The following is a 23,333-nucleotide window of genomic DNA, read 5'->3' as shown; positions in this document are numbered from 1 at the left end:
GATCACCATAAGCTTCCATTACACAGGTATAGAAGATAATAAAATTGGCACTAACACTTAAAAGTTTGCAAATGCTATGCTGGCAATAAAGGGTTTTCCGTAACTGGAACCATTTAGCACATGATATTCTTGACAAAAGGCAGAAGAAAGAAATGCAGCACCATTTGATAATTTAACAAAACTTAAGCAGCGAGAGGGGTATAAAATTCAAAATAATAGCAGTAATCCTTCCCTCTCTTATCTCCTTTTCAAATAATCTAAACTAAGCATATCCTGATGACCCCCAATGCCAGCAGAATTGTCTCCATTGTGCAAGTAGCTGTGATACTCCATAAAATCAGTCACGTTCACTAATAGCAGTCAAATGTTCATCAATCTCCTCAGTTGACAACACTCTAAAAACTCGATTGTCTGCTCTCACAACTCCAACCTGAAAAACACCAAATATTATTGTGTCTGATTTGCTGAAAATTTTTTACTACTATAACACACCTCTTTGTGCCAGTGAAAATAGACAAAATCCAATATTACAAATCCTATTGGAAAAAAGGAAAAACTCAATAACACGTGGTAATACAAGAGTCCAATCAAAAGCCACCAATGGAAGAGAATAAACTTATACCAATGCAAGATTCTCTATTTGACCTTAGTTATATTTGATGGTGAACATATTAAAATATTTACTATTAGCATCTTTTCATTTCAGTCATTCTGATACTATTGCACATGATAAGGGAAACATTAATACCTCAATCTCAGTAGCCTTGAAGTCCTCTTGAAGAACAGATTGCAGAGCAGAAATAGCAGTCTGCTTGACATTAGCAATGTGCACTATTAGGAACTTTATATTTAAAATATCAAACAAGCAAAAAACCTATAAAAATTCTTCTACAAGAAGCGTTGCAATAATTGGTAATTAGCAAACCAAAACTTAAACATAATCTATTCCTATGTATAAATTCATCAGCAGCCCAAGAAATCAGGTAATCATAATGTGAAACTGATCATCTCGCTGTAAATTTTTATTCAGTTAAAAAATTAATCCCCATCCCTAATCTCAAAACAAAAGAAAATGAAACAAATTCTAGCTAAAAAGTTCAGTGCATTTTCCTCTCAGCATACATAGTTTTAATCTATGTGTGGGCAAACTCAGGAATTCGTAAAAAGATTCAAAATAGAAAAACTCACAGGCAGAATTTATCAAATATATTCTTTTAATCAATATTCCCTTATCTCAATTCTCAAGGTACGGATAGAATGCAAAATTTCCAATTAACTGTTTTAGGTAAAAGATGCCCAAAAAATATATTTACAAAAATTGATAATTTGTGACTTGAAAATAGAATTAACTTCCCTCAAATGATACCCCATCTCCCCTCCCTCTTTCTCCATTTCTAAGCTTTGCATTAAAACTAAAAATAAATAAGGCTGGTATTCACAATGAAGGCCTAATCTATATCCAATTTGAAATCACAACCCAAACTTTGAATATTTCAATAATAGCCAAGTCATCTAAATCTATTTAATTATATGTAAAATCAGCTGCTAATATGGTTATTACTTATTATAGTAGAAACATCAATATAATGAAAAAGCTATTGATATTAGGCTACAGATATTATTAAAATTTATGTGTAATTATTCCATCTATGTGTTATTTTACATGTAATTAATGAACTTTGATGACCTCATCACAATTCTAAATAAGAAGTATAGGCCATAATTGACTATTTTGAAAGTTAGCTATAGTTAAGAACTTGGGATTTGAGAGTTGAAATGAAGTTCAAGTCTTTTTTGTAATTAACCCAAATAAATATGCCCTTCAGCAAATTCCTTTCAAGAAATGGGAAAAGATATGAGTACCTGCACAGTTTCTTCATAGGAAAAAGCGGGGTCATTTTTCATTTTCTTTTCCAAAAAATTGATAGCCTCTTGTTCTTTCAATCCAGCACTGGTAGCCTGCAACGTATAATAAAAACAAGACCATTGAGCACAAAGTTCCCTTGGAATTTTACGCAATGGGAAGTTAAAATCAATCAACATATATATCAATTAATTTTGACATAAAAGAAGCATTTTAAATTGTGATATACAGCACTTTAAATGACTAGTTCACAGACACCAGCAATTCTTCTACTGGTTCCAGTTGAAATTAGCACACATTAAAGTTTTTCTTCAACATCTCTCAGCTTATCTTTTCATAATGGCTTCCGTAACATGCTTTCTTCTGTAACATGAATTCTATTGTTGGATAGGACGCAAAAGTGAATGCAATAATCTACCTAAAACCCCATACAAGTTATGTTAGGTCTATGATCATGAGCACTTGTGTTTGCTTACTTTGCAATTTGGAAAAAGACAAATGGCACAAATATCCTTGATGCATTTTGGTAAAAAGAATCAGTTTGCCACCTACCTTGTGACCATAAAAGTGGCCAGCTGGATCACACTTGTAGAGTTGAGGTCCATTCTCCTCATCAATACCCAAAACCAGGGCAACTTCAAAGAAAATACAAGGAAGATGTTAAAATAAATAAAAGTAAGACAAGTAGCAACAATTAATAGTTGTAAATGGCTGTGTGAGTGTGTAACTGTGTATAACACACATGCATTTGTATATATGCATGAATGCAAACATCTTAACTACCAAACGAACTCAACTATATATAAAGCACTAAATTATATAATGTTGACAGTATAAGCGATAGTAATACTTGCAAAGATCAGATACATACTTACTCCAAGGGGTCTCATGTAAGCATGCTGTGTGTAAACCTGTGATTTGTCGGCAATCCTATATATGCACCAAGGATGTGATTTAAGTACTATAACAATATTAGTTGAAGTAAACTAAGGGGGAAAAAAAACCCAAGTACATGATTGCAGACAGTAATTGTGGGATTGAAAACAATCATAAGAATCCAAAAGAAGCATGTAATAGAGAAAATAATATAAGCAGTATCAGGGAGCCACTGTGTTATATCCCAGATTGAGAATATGTTTACAAATATATAAAACAATGGGAATGTTTAAAAGGCACTAAAGATTTCTTTTTCATAATGTTGGTAGCGAGCATTTAGTACCAGCTTAACGTGCAGTGGACTATCTCAAACTACATCTTGAAAGATCTTTTTTGAACAGCACCTTTAACCATCCAAATTCAGAAAATGTGCAATAGTCAAATGATATAGAAATTCAGTACCACTTGGCCAATACATCCACAGGCATTTCATATCCATATCTGAACCGAAACTCAGCTGCCTCATTCCGCGCTTGTTGAACTAAAGTCCTTGCATCAGCTGAAAATTGACGTAATAACATAGGAAATCAAGTTTCAAGATTGTAATTTATATTTATTGTTTAAAAAAATTTGTAATTCACAAAAGTTAACCAAAAACCAATTTCTGAATTCTAAACCATAGTCTGCCTCATAATTTACAAAAGGAAACCGAGAGAAAAGCAAGAGTTTCTAGAAACAAGAAATGAAATTCAAAGAACTCTAGCACCAAGGTTATGTCTGTTTAAGGCCTCAGAAAGCTCAATCGCATTTCCATATCCTAACAAAATGCATCCAGATATTTTAACTGCGTATAGAAAATAGATTGTCATGCAATCTTCCCCAAATTCTAGTAAATACCTATATTTGATTGTTAACTTTTCGAGCTAGTAATTTATGACTCGTTATAATGCGCAAATCTCAATAAACATTTTGTTAAACAGTATCAACATCAATAGTCAGTGATCTCTAATTGCATCAAAACACAAAGACTTAAAACTCCATAGAACACAACAGTGCAATTTCACGAGAGAGAGATTGACCTGTCATGCCGGTAGCCAGCAATCCGAGGTACTTGGTAATAGGAAAAAGGTGGGTGACACTAGTCTGATCCAAAAGCTTGTCCTGCTCATAATTCAAAACTTCAATTATCCAATTCAGAAGTATCCTTCACGCCTCAGATCAAACGAGGAGAGTACTTACCGGAACCTTCTTCTGCGTGACAACACAGACAGAGTCCTTCCCTCGAACTCCGATCGAAGTGATGGCTGCCGCCTTCACTGCCTTAAACGCATATTCTGGAAAAGAAATCTCTCGAAAACTAACTAAAACAGCAGATAAAAGAAAAATGAAGGTAATGACTGTGCGTGAAACACAGAAAAATTTTGATTACGTACCGACTTGAAAGAGTCGACCTTCAGGGGAGAAGATGGTGATGTGACGATCGTATCCACCTCCACTTCCTCTACTCATTCTTTGTTTTCTTTACGTGCAGAAATGATTTGGTTTCGAAGAAAGCTTGCCTCCAACTGCAAAGCTCTTATTTGATTTTCAGGAGCAGGTGACTCGCTGAACAAGAAAACTGAGAGCTTTCTTTGTCCAAAAATACCCTCCAAAAGTCTTTTTACTCTTCCCTTCGTATATACGGTGTCGGTTCGGTTATGATCGTTGATTTATTAGGTATTATTCTAACAGGAAGAAGGCTCAATTTCCTTCCTGTTGGGAGGTTTAATTTAACTATTTTTAATTTCTGATTTAATTTAATTTATAAATTTTTATTTATGTTAAAATTAGCTTAATTAATTAATATGTCTTATTTTTTAATATTTAATTATTTTTAATATTAAAATATTATTTTTATATTTTATAATTATTTAAATAAAAATAAAAATATTATTTTTATTATTCAATATTATTCATTAAACTGAAAGTATAAAAAAATATCTTTATATTTTTATATAATTAATTAAAATTTTAATTATTTAAATGAAAAAAATATAATTTCTGTATTTTATGCTTTTAATTTAAAATTAAAAAATTATAATTAAATAAAACTAAAAATATAAAAATATTATTTTTTTTCATATTATTAATTAATATTAAAAAAAATAAAATTTAAAAATAAATAATTATAGTTAATTAATTAAGATAAAAATAATTAACTAAACAATTAACATTAAAAAATAATTAATTTTAAAAATATTTAAAAAATAAAAAAAAAAACTCAAGCACCAAAGTGATGAGTTACACCTTCCTCAAAATTAGACTAAATTAGACATAAATTAAAAAATTTGAATTAAATTGAATCAAAAGTTAAAATTAAGTTAGATTGAACATCCCTAATAAATACAGGAAAGAAATTGAACCGCCATTAGCTATTAATTCTTTTCATATATATGTGAAGCAATTTCATTACCAGCGGCTTGGAGCTTAGAAGGATGATAACCCCACTTGAAATTTAAAAGTTCAGAAAATTGCTTTATTCAAACCTGTGAAGTGTGAAATCCTACTTGCACTTGGATTCAGACCCGCTGGAGCAGACTATTATGGAAAAGGGGAGGAAGAAGGATCATCCCTCAGTGTTTTGGCATTGATGTTGAAAGAGAGGCTTTTCTAGAATTCTTAATTTAGGCTAGTTCCATACTGCATAGGAGAAGGAATATGATACATTCACAAATACAACTAAAACCACTCTTTAATTAATATATATAAGATGAGAGCAAAATGGGCACCCTTATTATCTTCGCCAAAAATACCCAATTGTCTTGACTTTACAAGCAAGTTACAATTATTACAATAACACTCAAGACATCACAGAAGGCTTATTCCAGCATTCTTTCAAAGGGTGTATAGCCCTTGATATTAGCAGCTATATGACGTGCTTATAAAAATGCTGACCACTTTGGCATACCATCCATTCTGCTCAGCAGCAGATGTCTCTCCTATGCAACAGACTGCCCAGCTGCCCCTTTTACAAAATTCTCAATCTCAAAATCATCATTTTTTATCTTAGTGATGACCCCCTGCTTACAGAACACAAATCATCAGATATAAATCCATCAAATAATCTTATCTTTTCCATTATTTTTGAAGTCGTGTATATATTTGAAGTCGTGTATATAAACGGAAAGAGAGGGGGTGGGGGGAGAACCTTTTCTGTTATGATACCACTTATCAATTTTGCAGGGGTAACATCAAAAGCTGGGTTCCAGACAGAAATCCCAGGTGCAGCAACTTGCTCTCCAAGTCCTCCACGTGAATTTAATAATTCTTTAGGTGATCTTTCCTCTATAATAATTTGTTTCCCAGAAGAAAGGGATAAATCAATGGAGGTCAGCGGTGCAGCAACATAGAATGGAATGTTATGATGCATTGCACATAAGGCTAGGCTGTAGGTCCCAATCTTGTTAGCAGTATCTCCTGCAATCATACCATTCACGTTAGTGAAACACACTTCCAGAACTGAGACAAGAATGATCTTTGCAATACTGTACCATTTGCAGCCACACGATCTGCTCCAACAATTACAGCACTCACTCGACCATCTTTCATTAATGTAGCTGCAGCAGAGTCCACTATAAGAGTAGCAGGTATTTTGTCATGCACCAACTCAAAAGCTGTGAGTCTAGATCCCTGTAGTTAGAATTGAACTTTATAAAAAAGATGAAAAGTTGAGATGGTAACCGAAAACATTTGAATTGAAAATTATTCCTCACAACTTTTATCATTGACCAGTTTATTGATAATCAATTAATCATTCCTATGATCAAACAGATTCTCTAACAAAAAATATTGAACACATTACGCATCCATATGCAGCAAATTGCTTTAACAAAGCAATTCAAACCTCAATTTTCAAGCTAGTGATAGCAGCTATTAATATATGCAGGTTCACTAATCTGCAATGTTATGAGTCATTAATGTGCACAACATTATAATCATTATGGTGAAAGACAAAATCAATATTGGAGTTTGATAGAGATAGCTTATTAAACACCATTAGCATCAAACTCTGCCATCATCATCACCATCATTTTTGTCCATTCTTTGCCATAAATTTATTCCAAATTTTCCCATCTTTTGCTTTTGTTGTCAATGCATTCCAAACATCCAATTGTTGGAAAGGTATACACGCAATGTTAAGTGGTAGATTTGGTTGTATTAAACCATGAGATGGCAACTGCTGGATGGGCTGTCCCCACCTCCAGACCATTTGTCACTACACAATTTACCTGAAGGATGCATGATGTACATCCCCATGTGTCAACTAGAACACTCTTTACAACTTCTGTTATGTGGTCACCCAGTAAGCAATTTTATTTATGCTTATTTGAATATGGAAGATGTAATCTATGCTTTCAGACATTCTTACACTGATGAATTTATTCTGACACAGAACCTGGTCTCAAACTACTTTTTTTTTTCAACCAAGCTTACAAAGTTGCAAATGAGAAGATATAATACTCTAGTGAAATACTCACTTGATTGAAAGGACGCGTTTCTGTGCAGTAGGCCCTCTCTAACACTCCTTCAGTATGAAGTGCACGAATCACTCCTAGAGCAGTACCATACCCAGCTGTTGCAAGGCTAGGAAAACAAATTGAAACAAAATTGGAACCATAAACACTTCCTCAGATTTTTTTGGCCAATCAAAAGAGAAAAAAAAAAAAAAAAACCCTTTTGGGAAGGAAAAGAGTATGAAGAAAACACACACTCAATGATAAGGGATGGACCTGCCAGTATTGCAATGGGTCAGAATAGAAAGCCAGTCAGAGTTTTTCAGTTGATTCTGAATAAAAGTTGCTCCATGAGACCCAATTGCTTTGTTTGAAGCAACATCATCTTCAAGCATAATTTCAGCAGCTTCTATGTAAGCCTATCAGAATTACAATGAAGGTAGTGCAACAAAAATTTAGTAATAAAGCTTTTTGCTTTTTGTCTATGCACACACTTAATTCAGAATTGCGCGCAAAGATACTTGAAGTGTAGCTACTTTACTATTCATCTACCTAATAAACACTAACATGGGTTTCAGACCAACTACATGCAATTCATACTACCTGAAAAACATCCTTGGATTCTGAAGCAGTAGCAGCAGTCTTAGATATAACTTCTTTAAGTTTCGTTACTGCATCTGAAAGATTCACTGCTGTAGGTCGGCTAAGGAAGCATGAAAGACAATATTATAATCAGCTACTTTCCATTAAAGGCAATTGAATAAGTAACCATTTCAACAGCTCAGGCAATTAGGCAAACACCACATACGTTAAATTACACAAAACAACTCCAGACAAGATAACCCAGACAAGTATCATAACCCAATATGCAAGATCAGAAGGATAGCATCAGATTCAAGCAGAACAATTACCTCGAAACGAGATATTCCAATTTCTTGAAAAGGAAAGAGGCAGCGTCCTCAGAAGTCCCATTAAAATGGTCCAAGTTAGCAAACACTTCTACTGCAAGAGAGAGGGCTGCTGCAATAGCAATAGCAGGTGCTCCACGGACCACCATCTCCCGTATGGCAGACCTGAGACATTAAAACATTCAAGAATTTCCTAGACATGAGAAAAAAAAAAAAAAGAACGAATATTGTGTTGACATAGGGGTGTAAGCCATGATACCATCCATCTGATGCATCTCGGATATCCAGATAGACAGTTTCGAGAGGAAGCTTTCTCTGTTAAACAATAATTAAAATTTTCGATTTGAGCAAAAAAATTGATTCCCAAATAAAAAAGAAGCCAATTGAATTGGAAAAGACCTGGTCGAGTAGCTGTAGGAAGCCGCGCTTGTAGCAGATAGATTGAAGAGTGTTGTGAACTTCAATTCCAGTGCTGGAGTTGGAATTGGTTGCCATGCCTAACAAACTACGCTACACTCGACTGAAATTACGACCTGCAAGTTGGGAAAACACTTGCTTTCGCTTCTCTCACAGACAGTCACCAAAGCTCCGTGTTGTTGGGCGGCTCAGTTCATGCCTTTTCATTATAACCTTGGAAAGACTAAAGGCTCTCACCTAGGGGAAAGTCAGGTCCATAATTTGCATGTGAATTTGGTTAATTAGAAAAAAAATCACATTTTTTTTGTTAATTTATATTCTATCATTTCAATTTTAGTTTAACATCTTACCGTTTGACTTTAAATGCAAATATATTTAAATTTTAAAATTAAATTTATAATTTGATATAAAAATTAAAAGTAGATAAAATTAATTTCAACCTATTATTTATAAAAATTTAAATTTTATCTATTAAATCAATTTCAAAGACTAGAATTAATTTTATTCAAAATTAAAAAATTTAAATATAATTGTAAATTATCGTAAATGTTTGACTTTTATATTTAATTATAAATTTAATTTTAGAAATTAAATATAATTACACTAATGTCCAACATTAGAATAGGATATTCAAAACTGAAATGTTAGAATAAAATTGTAAATTGATAAAAAAAGTTAATATTTTTTATCCAATTACACTGTGAATTTATATACTCATCCTATTCTTTTAATTATTTTGTTAAACTTGAAATAAAAAATAAATTATTTTTTTATAAATAAATAAATAAATTTTTTGTAAAAAATATATTTTTTTCTATAAAAAGATTATTTTATTAAATTTAATTATAATGTTTTATGTAACTGTCGGCTCTAACCATTAGAGTAGTTGTCTGCTTTGGTCATAAGTCTCAAGGTTTTATCCCATAAGTGAAATAGAGAACTTTTCAGGAGGTCACATTTAACTCCAGAGTTCTTTCAACTCTAAAGGCCATTCCACCCATCCTACGATTTCTCTCGAGCGAGCACGCTTAACCTGGAGTTCAAAACCAATGCATCTCATCACTACATTCCATGTCTACAAGATAAAAAAAGAACTAAAAGCAGATAATTAAGTTTAAAAATAATTTTATTAATTTATTTAGGATTTTTTTACATTACTTGATAGAGAAAAAAATTAATTATCACCCTAACAAAATTACTACTTATTGAACATATCAACATAGAGCTTCCACAGTTAGAGTATTGACAATGCTACTGTCACAATTTGTGGATCCAAATACATCTTTAGAAACTTCAATTTTGCACGTCTCCTTGCCAACACATGCCTACAAAAACCATTCAAAACAAATTAAAGATTAGTAAGTAATTTGGTCAATTAAATAGCTTTTAATTACGTTTTCAATATGCGAGGCTATATACTCAGTATATAAATAATTTTACACAGTGTGGTATATACAGATTGATTTGGTGTATATAGCCGGGTGTAGGTAAGATTCACTCATAAATAATAATTACCTTTTGAATAATTGATAATGCGTCTTTTGATCCTTCACAAGCTCCTTTGACAAAGGAACCTGTTGTTCCCTGAGGGTCACCAAAACTGGCAAATTCAATTGCTGAAATCGGTTGGCCTTGGCATGACAATTCAATTGTATCTCCTTCAATGCCACTTCCACTTACTGATCCAACTGTAATAGTTTGAAAATTTACTCTTGCTGGATTGCCACCAAATTCTTCAAATAGAATTAAGGTATTCACATCATTTTCCATGAAGGAACGAGGGACATGATACCTATAATTTCGACAAGAAAAAGTAGCCATATAAGAAAGCACAAATATATAATTTTTGTAGTTGAAATGCTCCTCACCATCTTTGTGTTGGCTTCCCACAATTAGTGACACATTTGTTGTTATCATATGGACCTCTGTAATCACATGCCTGAGGGCTACAACCATCCTCCTCAGCAAGGAAACTTGGCCAATATCTTCCAATGTTGTGACCATTTACCCAAGCAAAACCCTTCCCCATACCATCCATATCTAACACAACAGGATATTTTCCTAATGGAGCTTTGAAAGTGGTCTAAAATGTTGGAGAACATAAAAATGTTAGAAGATATATAATTAATTTAATTTGCACTAAATCATAATATATAAATAATATATTCACCTTGTACCAAGTCATCATCCTGTTTGTGGGAAGATTGTGCTCTTGCCATTTGGAAGCATGAGATGAATCCAAACTGTAAAGTTGATTATCCAAGCCATGCAAACCAATCTTGTATGACCATTTATGTGCAGATAAATCTTTAACAATTCTCTCATCACCCTTATATCCAACCAATTCAACTGGAGCAAGAATACCAGTTTGTATCAAATCGAACATGGGACCATAATTCTGTCATGACAGACAAAAAATAATTCATTCCAAGGTCAATTGATGTTAATAAAGATAAGTTAAATTTGTAGATTAATCTATATGTACCTGTAATCCAACTGTAGCACTGAGTAAACTGATCAAGTTTCGTCCTGGTTTCAACTTTACATTCTTTTCAAATATATAACTGAAAACTCCATTTTTGGCCCATTGAGAACCTGATATCAATATATATATATATATATATTAGACTATGATAGTTATTGAAAGCTTATAATCATAAGGGTATTCAATTCATAATCATACCAATATATTTTCCATTTACATATGCATGAAGAATGTGACCACTGCCATTAATTCGAATGGTCATATTATCACTCCAAATTGGATCCTCTTTCTTAAGGTTCACACTGTTAGTTGCCAGAAAAATTAGTAAACAAATAGCGTTTATCTAATAAGAAAAAAATTAAATAGGGAAAGAAGAAGGAAAATAAAATAATTACCTTGTCATATACCATAGATAATCACTAGAATCATTAGCTGCAGCTTTCTGATCAAGAAGTTGTTTAGCTTGAAATTGCCCCCTCCCTTGGCGTGCAGTGTCATCAGTATTCTCTGGCCTCCATGACCATTTAAGAGAAGAGGGTTCATCCTCAGCTTGGTTCTTTTTCTTTATCATTACTGAAGTTTGTGTTTTCACCTATAGGCATGGTGAGGGTTGGGGTTTTCAATCAATAAAATAAGTGAAAATTACAAGTTGATTTTCTCTTTTTTTTTAAAAAAAAAAAAAAGAAATTGAAGATTACCTTGGCAGTATTATAAGCTACATTTTGACAATCAGGAAGGATACTAACAGACCATGCAGGAACTGTGTATTCAGTTCCATGAAGATCAATGGTAGCATCTGAAGTGCTATTTGCATTTCCCAAAAAGCAGCTTGACCCTTTCTCAGTTGCATAAATAGTTGCCTAATTACAAAATCAAATACTACATATTAATTCTGGAAAGAATTCAAAAAATAAATAAAATTATGAAAAATAAAATAAATTAAGTGTACCGTGACAGAGTTGTGATAGTCAATTGTGGAAATGTTGCCATGAGTAAGAGTTTCTTCTATGGAATGCAAGACTTCATGAAGCTGCTTCAAATGTCCCCATTTTGGTTGATTCAAATTTCCTGTTGAAAATATTCAATTCGGTATATATATATATATATATATATATGAATATTTATATATGATGATATATAGAAAAAAAAATTAGAAAAATAAATATATTATTAATTACCAAATTCGTCAAGGGGAGCATCATAATCATAAGAGGTGGTGATATATGGACCACCAGCTGTTCTCCCAAAATTAGTCCCACCATGGTACTGCAATTAATTAAAAAAATAAAGAGAGGACATTTTATATGAAAAGCATATCATAAATAATATATTTATCAAGTTAAAAAAATAATTGAAGAAATAAAAACAAACCATGTAGTAATTTTGGAAAGTGCCTCCAGTTTGGAAAAATCTAGCAACAGAGAAAGCAACATCTTCAGCAGTTCTATGAGGATCCTTGCCACCCCAGCTCTTAAACCAGCCGGTCCAATTTTCAGTCCACATTTTAGGACTATTAGGGTTATTAGGTGTAAATGAATCGCAATACCAACCATTGCATGTGTTGATCTAATAATTAATGACAATATCATCGTTATTATAAACAAAAATACTACCTCAATATCTAATTAAAATGGTTAAATTAAGAAAAAAAAAATGATAATACCATTGGCTCTGGAGCATCACTTTGTTGGCACATAATCCATGGGACTCCAATATCAAGAGAATCAGCCATATAAGCACACCAATCGATATATGCCTTCCCGGCTGCTCCATATGACGACATCACATTCCCATATTCATTCTCTACCTGAATAATTCAGTATATATTTCAAACAAATTATTATATTATCAAATTTAAAGAAAATTAAAGATTATAGAATATTATTAAATGAATATATATATATATATATATATATATATATATACCTGGGCAATAATAATTGGACCTCCCTGAGAAGCAAAAAGGTTTTCTTGTTTCATCATATCTACTATCAAGGTTGTGAAGTTTTGCATCTCATCCATAAAAACTTGGTTTGCAGTTCGAAGCTCAACACCGGGTAAGTTGTGGAGCCAGACGGGAAACCCTCTAATTAAAAATGTTAGATTAAAATAATTAAATCGCAATTAATATCATAATTTATATAAAAAAAATTATGTATATAATGTGTTTACCCATAATTCCATTCAGCACAAACATAAGGTCCAATACGAAGAACAGCATATAATCCTTCAGCTTGAACAGTCTTGATGAATCTTATGAGATCAAGATTACCATTAAAATCATATTGACGTCGAGTAGGTTCATGAGCATTCCAAAAAACATATGTTTCAATAGCATCTAATCCACCATCTTTTGCTTTCTTTATGAGATCAGGCCACATCTATCAACGTAGGTAACAAGAACAATAACAACCATATTATTAAATAATAACAATAAACATATTATGAAGTGCTTATTGCATGTAATCATGTCACCTCGGCTGTGCTTCTTGGATAATGAATAGAACCAGATATCAAAACTCTGCGTTTGCCATCAATGGTTATGGCTCTTCCATCATGAGAAACAATTGTAGCAGAAGCAAATAGATTAAGGTTGAGAAAAGCCAAGAAAAACAAAACTGTCAGACAATAAAATCTTGAAGAAGCCATTTGAGACAAGATACAAGCCATTTGACAGGCAGTATTTATAGAAGGAAGTTCACAAAATAATACTAATAATAATATAGAATTAATCTTCTAAAATATGATCTTATCCAAATCTCTCTTTCTCCTAAAAAAATAAATAAAAATCTTATCAAATCCAAACGGAAGAGAATAAAAATTTGAGCTGACTAAAATTCAAGTTGGCGGTGAGCTGACACCTCTATCTAATTTTATTACTTTCACTCGAGTAATGCCAATTGACTCAATAATAATATAACCAACTATCTCAATTAACTTTAAGAACATAAATTCTAAAACCATAAAATTTTAAAATCTAAATTCTAAACTCTAAACCATAAATTCTAAATCCTAAACCCTAAAAACCTAAACCTCAAATCTTAAAAATCTAAACTCTAAAAACCTAAATTTTAAGTTGGAACATATTATTATTGGGTTAAGTAGTATTACTCCTTTGCTAATTTTTTCTTTAATTGATTCTGATTGAAAATTTTATCTAAATTTAAAAAATCATAGTTTTAGAGATGAATCTAATATTATTGAATTAAAATTTATTGATTGCACTAACTCCTTAATTTAACATATAAAAATGAAAATAAAATCAACTAAAATTATGCAGTATTAGAAACTGAATAGAGTTTTTGCCAGGTTAATAATTATTATTTGGTAAAATATCAATTTATTATTATAAGGATAATATTTTGTTAAAAAATAAAATAGAATATTTTATTTCCTCTTTTGTGCTCTAGACTCTATCAATTATTTATTTATTTACTAATTGAGAATTTAGCAAATATTTGATTGATTGGTTCGTGTAAATTTTAATTATGCAAACACATATATTATATTGCTTTATATAATTGTGTCATATCTGGAAATAATAATGAATATCATAATTATGATCATGCATCCAAATCCGATAATTCCTGGTGGAGCTGAAAGAATAAGGTATTCTCTCTTTTAGCAATGAAGGACATAATTTTTATTTATATTAGCTTATAAATTTATAATTAATTATAATAAAAAATTAAAACACTCTTAACTTTCTTTTCAATAATATGAAATAATTAAGTTTGGAGATTTTGTTATAATGACAAAATAATTCCTTTATTTATATTAATTAATTTTTAAATTTATTGCATAAAAAGGTAGCAACAAATTTTGATATAATTTAGTCATATTGCTAAAATACCATTAGTGCATTTTACTTCTAATTTTAGTTAATTTAATAAAACTATAAGAAAATAAAATTAATAAGATACGTTATTTTAGTCAATTAAAATATTATAATTCTAGCGCATTAATGAACGTGTACTACATCGCCTAGATTGATAAGTGTTCGATTCGTGAAGTCAATAACTTAGGGAGGTCCTCACTTTACACATCTATTATTAGACGAAGTTACCGTAACACAATCAATACACCTAACAAAAAATATTATAAATAAAATACTATAAATATGATATGGAACATTTTAATTTTACAAATTAAAATTTATTACTCAATAAAAATTATTGTCAAAATAGAATTTTTTTTTTATAAAAGTTATAAAAAAAAAAATTTGAAAGAAAATGAAGCTTAAAAAAAAATCCATGGTGAGAGGTTTATGATAAGGTCGTACTTGTAAACCAAGGCAATTGATAAAGCCATGCCTTCCTAATGAATCTACATACCCTTTGATGATAGCTTCAGAATCTGCAATGTCTCCTCTTAGAAAATGCATGAGCTGTTAGACCATGCCTCAAGAGAAATTGGATGATGAATGATTTAATATGTAAAAGATTAAGGATAGTTTTGTCTCTTCAATTATTTCCCTTTTCACTTTTATAAGTATATTATAAATTATGATGATGTATTAAATTATGAAAAATAGAATAAAATCATTAAAATACAATTAAATTGAAGCTATCATAATCGAGAAAAATCAACAATAATATCTTTGAAGAACTCAACAAGTTTGGTGAGATCAAGAGCCTCAGTGTTTGCGATAACCTCGCTGACCATATGATTGGCAACGTCTATGTCTAGTTCGCGGAGTAGCAGGCCACCACTGCATTGCAAGCTCTACAGGGAACACTTCGAGGACTTCTACAAAGATATCTTCGAAGAACTCAACAAGTTTGGTGAGGTCAAGAGCCTCAATGTTTGGGATAGCCTCGCTGACCACGTGATTGGCAACGTCTATGTCCAGTTCGCGGAGGAGTAGCAGGCCACTGCTACATTGCAAGCTCTACAACTCTCGATTATCATTGATTTTTCTCCTATTACTGATTTCCGTGAAGCAACGTGCAAGCAATTTGAGGAGAATTGGAGGTTACTGTAATTTCATGCATGTGAAGTTGATTGGAAGAGAGTTAAGGAGGAAAATATTCAGAAAGCACTGTTGATATTGAGGTAACAGGAGCCGGTGTCAGAGCGTGAGTCCAAGACACAGTACCGTAGGAATAGTTGGAGTATGGACAGGCACAACAGTCATGACTGAGATGGTGGTGCTAGAAGAAGAGATGGTACTCCTAGGCAGAGCAGGAGTCCAGTTACGGAAGGCAGTAAAGAACAATGGAACAGAGAGGGAGGGCAAGCCGGGAGGGGGACCAAGTTAGCTTGTTCCTACTTGGAAAAGTCTTGGCATTTTCCCCTTATAGGTAATTTTTCTAGGCTTAGATGCTTTTACGCTCCTTGAAACATTGATATTTGACACTTGATGGCATTCCTTTCAAGTGCTGGCAGTGACGTGGTATTTAGGATTAGTTTAGAGGGCTTAAGCAAAAACGATTTTAATAAGTTTAGCCCAATTGAATTGGAGTATTAGAATGTACACAGCATTAGAAAATTGAAGGCAAATAAAAAATAATTAGATTAAAAAATCACTTTTATAAATTCATTTAGAATTTATCTAAATCCATTTAGAATTTATCTAAATCACTCGATAGAGAACAAAACTGAAATTATCACCGCTAAAAAAACTACTACTAATTAACACAGGGCTTCCACAATTAGAGTATTCACGATGCTGCTGTCACAATTTGTGGATCCAAGTACATCTTTAGAGACTTCAATTTTGCAGGTCTCCTGGCCAACACATGCCTGCAAAAACCATTAATGGAGGGGTGAAGATGATTGAATGTACGATATTCCATACTAATTAATTTGGATTTGAATGATAATTACCTTTTGAATGATTGACAATGCATCTTTTGATTCACAAGTTCCTTTGACAAAGGAACCTGTTGTCCCCTGAGGGTCACCAAAACTGGCAAATTCAATTGCTGAAATTGGTTGGCCTTGGCAAGACAATTCAATTGTATCTCCTTCGATGCCACTTCCACTTACTGATCCAACTGTAATAGTTTGAAAATTTACTCTTGCTGGATTGCCACCAAATTCTTCAAACAGAATTAAGGTATTTACATCATTTTCTATGAAGGAACGAGGGACATGATACCTATTATTTTGACATAAAATAGAAAGAAAAATTAGCCACAGAAGAAAGCACAAATCTGTCAATTTTTGTAGTTTAAATGCTCCTCACCATCTTTGTGTTGGCTTCCCACAATTAGTGACACATTTGTTGTTATCATATGGACCCCTGTAATCACATGCCTCAATGCTACAACCTTCCTCCTCAGCAACGAAACTTGGCCAATATCTGCCAATGCTATGACCATTTACCCAAGCAACACCCTTCCCCATACCATCCATATCTAACACAACTGGATCTTTTCCTAGTGGAGCTTTGAAGGTAGTCTGAAATCATATATTGTAATGAGAAATTCAAGAACATGAAATACATATGCCTTCCAATTTATTTACACCAAAGTCATAACATATATTATGATTTACCTTGTACCAAGTCATCATCCTGTTTGTGGGCAGATCATGTTCTTGCCATTTGGAAGCTTGTGGTGAATCCAAGCTGTAGAGTTTATTTTCCAAGCCATGCAATCCAACTTTGTACGACCATTTATGTGCAGAAAGATCTTTTATAATGCTCTCATCACCTTTACGACCAACCAACTCCACTGGACCTGGAATTCCAGCTTGTATCAAATCGAACTTAGGACCATAGTTCTGTCAACAAGAAGAAGGTTTAATTAGTTGTTTCCAAGACCAATATGTTAATAAATACTTAAATTTTGTTAAATACATAGATTAATCTGTACCGCTAATCCAACTGTTGAACTGAGTAAGCTGATCTGGTTATGCCCTAATTTCAACTTGATATTCTTTTCAAAGACATCACTGAAAACGCCATATTTTGCCCATTGAGAACCTAAAATCAAATAAATTATATTTGTAATTGATGTTAAAAGATTTATAATTAATAATATCATTATTATCCTAATTAAGCTTTCAATACATACCAAGATATTTTCCATTAACATATGCATGAAGAATCTGACCACTGCCATTCACTCTAAGAGACATATCACGGCTCCAAATTGGATCATCTTTCTTAAGGTGCACACTGTTACCAAATAAATTAGTAAACAAATAGCAATTACTAATAAGAAAAAAATTAATAAGAAGAAGATATAATAACATTGATTGAAGTTGAAATTAATTACCTTGTCATATACCAAAGATAGTCACTAGCATCATTAGCTGCAGCTTTCTGATCAAGAAGTTGGCTAGTTTGAACATGCCCCTTCCCCAAAATTACAGTTCTATCAGTGTTCTCTGGCCTCCATGACCATTTAAGAGAAGAGGGTTCATCCTCAGCTTGGTTCTTTTTCTTTATCATAACTGAAGTTTGTGTTTTCACCTATAGGCATGATGAGGGTTGGCGTTTTCAATCAATAAAAATAAGTGAAAATTGCAAGTTCATTTTCTCTTTTTTTTTAAAAAAAAAAAAAAGAAATTGAAGATTACCTTGGCAGTATTATAAGCTACATTTTGACAATCAGGAAGGATACTAACAGACCATGCAGGAACTGTGTATTCAGTTCCATGAAGATCAATGGTAGCATCTGAAGTGCTATTTGCATTTCCCAAAAAGCAGCTTGACCCTTTCTCAGTTGCATAAATAGTTGCCTAATTACAAAATCAAATACTACATATCAATTCTGGAAAGAATTCAAAAAATAAATAAAAAAATTGTGAAAAATAAAATAAATTATGCGTACCGTGACAGAGTTGTGATAGTCAATTGTGGAAATGTTGCCATGAGTAAGAGTTTCTTCCATGGAATGCAAGACTTCATGAAGCTGCTTCAAATGTCCCCATTTTGGTTGATTCAAATTTCCTGTTGAAAATTTTCATTTTGGTGTATATATAATTATATATGATGATATATAGAAAAAAAAATTAGAAAAAGAAATATATTATTAATTACCAAATTCATCAAGGGGTGCATCATAATCATAAGATGTGGTGATATATGGACCACCAGCTGTTCTCCCAAAATTAGTCCCACCATGGTACTGCAATTAATTAAAAAAAATAAAGAGAGGACATTTTATATGCGAAGGATATCATAAATAATATATCTATTAAGTGAAAAAAAAATTGAAGAAATAAAAACAAACCATGTAGTAATTTTGGAAAGTGCCTCCAGTTTGGAAAAATCTAGCAACAGAGAAAGCAACATCTTCAGCAGTTCTATGAGGATCCTTGCCACCCCAGCTCTTAAACCAGCCAGTCCAATTTTCAGTCCACATTTTAGGACTATTAGGGCTATTAGGTGTGAATGAATCGCAATACCAACCATTGCATGTGTTGATCTGATAATTAATGACAATATTATAATCATTAATTAATTGTAAACAAAATTAGTACTTCAATATCTAATTAAAATTAAAAAAAAAAATTGATACCATTGGCTCTGGAGCATCACTTTGTTGGCACATGATCCATGGGACTCCAACATGGAGAGAATCGGCCATATTAGCACACCAATCAAGATATGCCTTTCCTGCTGCTCCATATGGCGACATCACATTCCCATATTCATTCTCTATCTATATAATTATGTATATATTTCAGATAAATTATTATATTATCAAGTAAAACAAGAAAATTAAAAATTTATCGAATACAAAATATAATATTATTATACATACCTGGGCAATAATAATTGGACCTCCTTGAGAAGCAAAAAGGTTTTCTTGTTTCATCATATCTACTATCAAGGTTGTGAAGTTTTGCATCTCATTCATGAACACATCGTTGGCGGTGCGTAGTTCAATGCCAGGCATGTTATGCAACCACACAGGGAATCCTCTAATTTAAGTGAAAAAAAGAATTACGGTAGCTTCATAAAATTAAGTAATCAAAATAATTTGTAAATTATTTATGCAAAGTCCTTACCCATAATTCCACTCAGCACAAACATAAGGTCCAATACGAAGAACAACATAAAGACCTTCAGCTTGAACAGTCTTGATGAACCTTACAAGATCAAGATTACCGCTGAAATCATATTGGCGACGAGTGGGCTCATGAGCATTCCAAAAAACATATGTTTCAATGGCATCTAATCCACCTTCTTTTGATTTCTTGATGAGGTCTGGCCACATCTACCAAAAACAAAACAAGTTCAGATTAGATATATGTAGGCAAAATCATCGTAAGCCTTTTATTCACTAAGGAAGCATACCTCAGCTGTGCTTCTTGGGTAATGAATAGAGCCAGATAGCAAAACTCTACGTTTGCCATCAATGGTTATGGCTCTTCCATCATGAGAAACAATTGTAGCAGAAGCAAAGAGATTAAGGGTGAGAAAAGTAAAACAAAACAAAATTGCACAGCAATTAAATCTTGAAGAAGAACCCATCTTCAAGTTCGCTAGCACTACAGAAGACTAATTGCTGGAGTATAATAACAAAATTAAATAATGCTCAGTATTTATAGAGGGGAAATAATAATAATAATAATAATAATAATAATAATAATAATAATAATAAGATAATCTACAATATCTAATTTATAGATAAATTTAAAAACAATGAAAATAAAGCTGTTAATAAAATCTTCCGTAATATCTAAATTATAGATAAATTTAAACATAATAAATATATCTTTTTTTTTTCAGGACAATTTCTGTTCTCAACAAATTTCATCTTTACACAACATTGAGACCTATAAGAGACTGATGATGTATGCAACATTTATATTGCTTTACTTATAATTAGGTTCTTTTAAAATTTATTTTTTATTATTTAAAAGATGGATACAATATTTAGACCTATGTATCTTAATACCTTACTAACAATTTAATTTTTTTTTTTAATTTTTATTAATTAAAAAAGTTAAAAAATATAGACAATTAATTTTTTAATTTAGTTGGACCAATAAAATAATAAAATATTGATTCATTAATTTTTTTTAATTAAGTTAATAAAAAAATATTGACCTTAAATTTTGTTAGAAATTTATTAAGAGCTAAATGTGCGAGTCAATAGAATTTATATTGCTGATAAACTTCCACGCAAGCATATTGCTTGAGTATTTTATATATCGAGATTAATGTATAAATAAATTATAAATACAATTATTGTATTTAATTAATATAAATTATAATATTATTTACATTTTCAATTAATTTTTTATCCTGAAGTCAAAATTATCTCTTACACATCTAAATATAAATAAGTTAATGGCTTATGTTGAGTATTAATTAGAATTTTCAACATCACAAAACTTCTAATTAAGTTAACATTCTTAATCGAGATAAATTTATAAAATATAATCAATTTATTTAATTAATATAAATTATAATATTATTTTCATTTTCAATTAATTTCTTATTATAGAATCAATTTGCCACCTATGATATATGCCATCTCGGCTATTTCATCTCCATCAGATAATCATTCTCAAGTAGGCATAATCACTTATGATATTATTAATTTTTTTTATGAATTTTTTTTTTTATTTAGACTCGATCCATTCATATGAGATTTAAGATAATAGATGTATGATGAGGCTCACCTATTAAACCCTAATTTTTCTAAATGTGTTATGCACGTTTCTTATACTTGTTACTTGTGATTTAATTTATTTTCATATAATTTTTGTTAATTTTTATATATAATTATAAGATCAAAGATTATTATTACAATCTAAATAGTAATAAAATCAAATAAATAAAATAGAAATAAGTAATAATTGAATTTAAATAATAAAAATAAAAATATTAGAATAATAATTAATTTTGATAATAATTATGATGTCCTTTTTTCTCATATATTTAGTTTTATATGTTGACGAATAATTATACCTTATAATAGAATATAATATAAGTTAATTTTACAATTTAAAAGGGGAAAACTATAATTTTATTTTATTTAGCATAATAAAGTTTTGAAGTTGTATATCAATATTTTTTAAGGAATTAGTATAATATGTTTGACCATTACAACATTAGCTATGATATAAGTTTTCCCTCTTTCCAAAGAATCATGAAAAATGTCAACCACATTACTAAATATAAGATTCCAATTTTAAATACCTATATAAAAAAAAATTAGTTATATGACTTATAAGTGAAAAATCAAATATAAAACATAAAAAATAAAGTTTATAGTAAAGGTTAATATTTACTTTAAAATAATCTACGTTAACATAAAATTTACTTATAGAATTAGAAATTAGAGATAACTATTAAAATATACCCAATGATTTAAATTTTCATACTTATATTTCTTATTTGATTGTTATACTCATATTTTAGCTAGACATTTATAATAATATATTCTTAATCCCATCTATATATGTGTGTGTTTTAATAAAAGTAGATGCATATCAATTAATTATAAATAAATAAATATAACATTTTTTCATAGTTCATATATTTTTTATATATATTTTATATTATTTTAACAATCTTAGTTTACTTATAATTTCTTATTAAGAATCATAGCTTAATTATAATTTTTATTGCATTATCATTTCTAATATTTTAGGACTAACGTTACATATTTTTATTTATTTAAATGTAAATAATTAATATCTTATAAATAGCAACTTTATAATTATATTAAAATTATATAAATAGATAGATAGATTATATATTATAGATTAATTGTATTTTTTATTTTTCATTTATTAATTTCTTATTTTTATTAATTACTTCTTATAAAATTTTATATTTAATTGAAGTTATATATAAATAGGACTAATAATTTTAAATTTTTATGAAGTCTAAAATTAAGAATTTTAAATTTATACAAATATTAAAATTAATTTAAATAATAAAAATATAATTATAATCAATTTGAAGAATGAAGGGTGATGTGGCCCACCGCAAGTGCATGGGTCGTACAAGTAGTATAGATAAAATATCATTCCCTCAAAGAGTTATGTTAATGATTGATTTTTTGATATAGAAATAAACTAGTTTTAACTAAATCTAAACTAAAAAGTAATTAAATGAAGAGATTAGGAATTGAAGGATATATTTGCAAATTCAACAAAGGAATTATCTATATGGAAAATTTAACTAAAATTGTAGGAAATAGATTCAGCAAAATGAAATAAGGTAAGAATTAAAGTAATGAGCAATAAAAATTAACGATTAAAAATGATAAAATGGTGATTTCGGAGTTTTGGGTTTTATATTTAAACTATTTTGGAATTTTAAATTGATTATCCAAACACATGAAAATTATAAGTTTCAAGGAGATTAATTC

At 30.7% G+C, this 23,333-nt stretch overlaps 4 protein-coding genes and 1 pseudogene across 5 annotated transcripts; 1 reads left to right on the top strand and 4 right to left on the bottom strand.

Moving 5' to 3' along the window:
• Positions 1-31: 31 nt before the first annotated feature.
• LOC110639643 (proteasome subunit alpha type-6) lies at positions 32-4,415 on the bottom strand. 2 transcript variants are annotated; one of them, XM_021790679.2, is made up of 9 exons: positions 4,174-4,415; positions 3,980-4,074; positions 3,820-3,901; positions 3,203-3,299; positions 2,736-2,794; positions 2,417-2,499; positions 1,864-1,959; positions 749-808; positions 32-430 (listed from the first exon to the last, which is right to left on the bottom strand). In XM_021790679.2, exons 1-9 carry the CDS (start codon positions 4,247-4,249, stop codon positions 338-340), a joined length of 741 nt encoding a protein of 246 aa, XP_021646371.1. In that variant the 5' UTR covers positions 4,250-4,415; the 3' UTR covers positions 32-337. The 2 variants fall into 2 exon arrangements, with proteins under 2 accessions (XP_021646371.1, XP_021646370.1); XM_021790678.2 differs by having other exon boundaries at positions 3,980-4,101; positions 4,174-4,373.
• A 1,038-nt stretch (positions 4,416-5,453) lies between these two features.
• LOC110639648 (methylthioribose-1-phosphate isomerase) lies at positions 5,454-8,811 on the bottom strand. Its single transcript, XM_021790684.2, has 9 exons — positions 8,541-8,811; positions 8,401-8,456; positions 8,145-8,306; positions 7,837-7,936; positions 7,510-7,652; positions 7,258-7,363; positions 6,271-6,409; positions 5,928-6,196; positions 5,454-5,799 (listed from the first exon to the last, which is right to left on the bottom strand). Exons 1-9 carry the CDS (start codon positions 8,634-8,636, stop codon positions 5,719-5,721), a joined length of 1,152 nt encoding a protein of 383 aa, XP_021646376.2. The 5' UTR covers positions 8,637-8,811; the 3' UTR covers positions 5,454-5,718.
• A 901-nt stretch (positions 8,812-9,712) lies between these two features.
• On the bottom strand, positions 9,713-13,713 carry LOC110639637 (beta-galactosidase 15-like). Its single transcript, XM_058146356.1, has 15 exons — positions 13,519-13,713; positions 13,216-13,424; positions 12,970-13,129; positions 12,707-12,850; positions 12,415-12,609; positions 12,222-12,309; positions 11,993-12,111; positions 11,742-11,903; positions 11,439-11,635; positions 11,242-11,345; positions 11,044-11,153; positions 10,729-10,956; positions 10,427-10,641; positions 10,074-10,350; positions 9,713-9,883 (listed from the first exon to the last, which is right to left on the bottom strand). The coding sequence occupies exons 1-15, from the start codon at positions 13,711-13,713 to the stop codon at positions 9,773-9,775; spliced, it is 2,514 nt and encodes an 837-aa protein (XP_058002339.1). The 3' UTR covers positions 9,713-9,772.
• Positions 13,714-15,724: 2,011 nt separating this feature from the next.
• Positions 15,725-16,384, top strand: LOC110639639 (splicing factor U2af small subunit B-like; annotated as a pseudogene).
• A 142-nt stretch (positions 16,385-16,526) lies between these two features.
• Positions 16,527-20,502, bottom strand: LOC110639640 (beta-galactosidase 15-like). Its single transcript, XM_058145923.1, has 15 exons — positions 20,300-20,502; positions 20,011-20,219; positions 19,764-19,923; positions 19,518-19,661; positions 19,230-19,424; positions 19,037-19,124; positions 18,828-18,946; positions 18,574-18,735; positions 18,270-18,466; positions 18,066-18,169; positions 17,865-17,974; positions 17,545-17,772; positions 17,234-17,448; positions 16,873-17,146; positions 16,527-16,788 (listed from the first exon to the last, which is right to left on the bottom strand). The coding sequence occupies exons 1-15, from the start codon at positions 20,474-20,476 to the stop codon at positions 16,678-16,680; spliced, it is 2,493 nt and encodes an 830-aa protein (XP_058001906.1). The 5' UTR covers positions 20,477-20,502; the 3' UTR covers positions 16,527-16,677.
• Between the last annotated feature and the right edge of the window lie 2,831 nt (positions 20,503-23,333).

This window comes from Hevea brasiliensis, chromosome 4 (assembly GCF_030052815.1).
Source record: "Hevea brasiliensis isolate MT/VB/25A 57/8 chromosome 4, ASM3005281v1, whole genome shotgun sequence".
Lineage (NCBI taxonomy): Eukaryota > Viridiplantae > Streptophyta > Magnoliopsida > Malpighiales > Euphorbiaceae > Hevea > Hevea brasiliensis.
Note: the sequence above shows the minus strand (reverse complement) of the source record. Positions and strands in the feature narration are given on the sequence as shown.

Excerpts from the sequence above, each read along its gene's own strand:
- LOC110639643 (XM_021790678.2), bottom strand. The coding sequence starts at position 4,249 with ATGAGTAGAGGAAGTGGAGGTGGATACGATCGTCACATCACCATCTTC. Across the intron at positions 3,300-3,819 it reads GCTGGCTACCGGCATGACAG|CTGATGCAAGGACTTTAGTT; the intron begins GTCAATCTCTCT and ends GTCAATTTTCAG. Across the intron at positions 431-748 it reads TCAAGGCTACTGAGATTGAG|GTTGGAGTTGTGAGAGCAGA; the intron begins GTATTAATGTTT and ends GGTGTTTTTCAG.
- LOC110639637 (XM_058146356.1), bottom strand. The coding sequence starts at position 13,713 with ATGGCTTGTATCTTGTCTCAAATGGCTTCTTCAAGATTTTATTGTCTG. Across the intron at positions 12,610-12,706 it reads GTGATGCTCCAGAGCCAATG|ATCAACACATGCAATGGTTG; the intron begins GTATTATCATTT and ends ATTAATTATTAG. Across the intron at positions 9,884-10,073 it reads CATTATCAATTATTCAAAAG|GCATGTGTTGGCAAGGAGAC; the intron begins GTAATTATTATT and ends TGGTTTTTGTAG.
- LOC110639648 (XM_021790684.2), bottom strand. The coding sequence starts at position 8,636 with ATGGCAACCAATTCCAACTCCAGCACTGGAATTGAAGTTCACAACACT. Across the intron at positions 8,307-8,400 it reads CGAGATGCATCAGATGGATG|GTCTGCCATACGGGAGATGG; the intron begins GTATCATGGCTT and ends TTAATGTCTCAG. Across the intron at positions 7,653-7,836 it reads AATCCAAGGATGTTTTTCAG|GCTTACATAGAAGCTGCTGA; the intron begins GTAGTATGAATT and ends TAATTCTGATAG.
- LOC110639640 (XM_058145923.1), bottom strand. The coding sequence starts at position 20,476 with ATGGGTTCTTCTTCAAGATTTAATTGCTGTGCAATTTTGTTTTGTTTT. Across the intron at positions 19,125-19,229 it reads CTTTCCAAAATTACTACATG|TACCATGGTGGGACTAATTT; the intron begins GTTTGTTTTTAT and ends AATTAATTGCAG. Across the intron at positions 18,170-18,269 it reads TATCTTTGGTATATGACAAG|TGTGCACCTTAAGAAAGATG; the intron begins GTAATTAATTTC and ends ATTTGGTAACAG.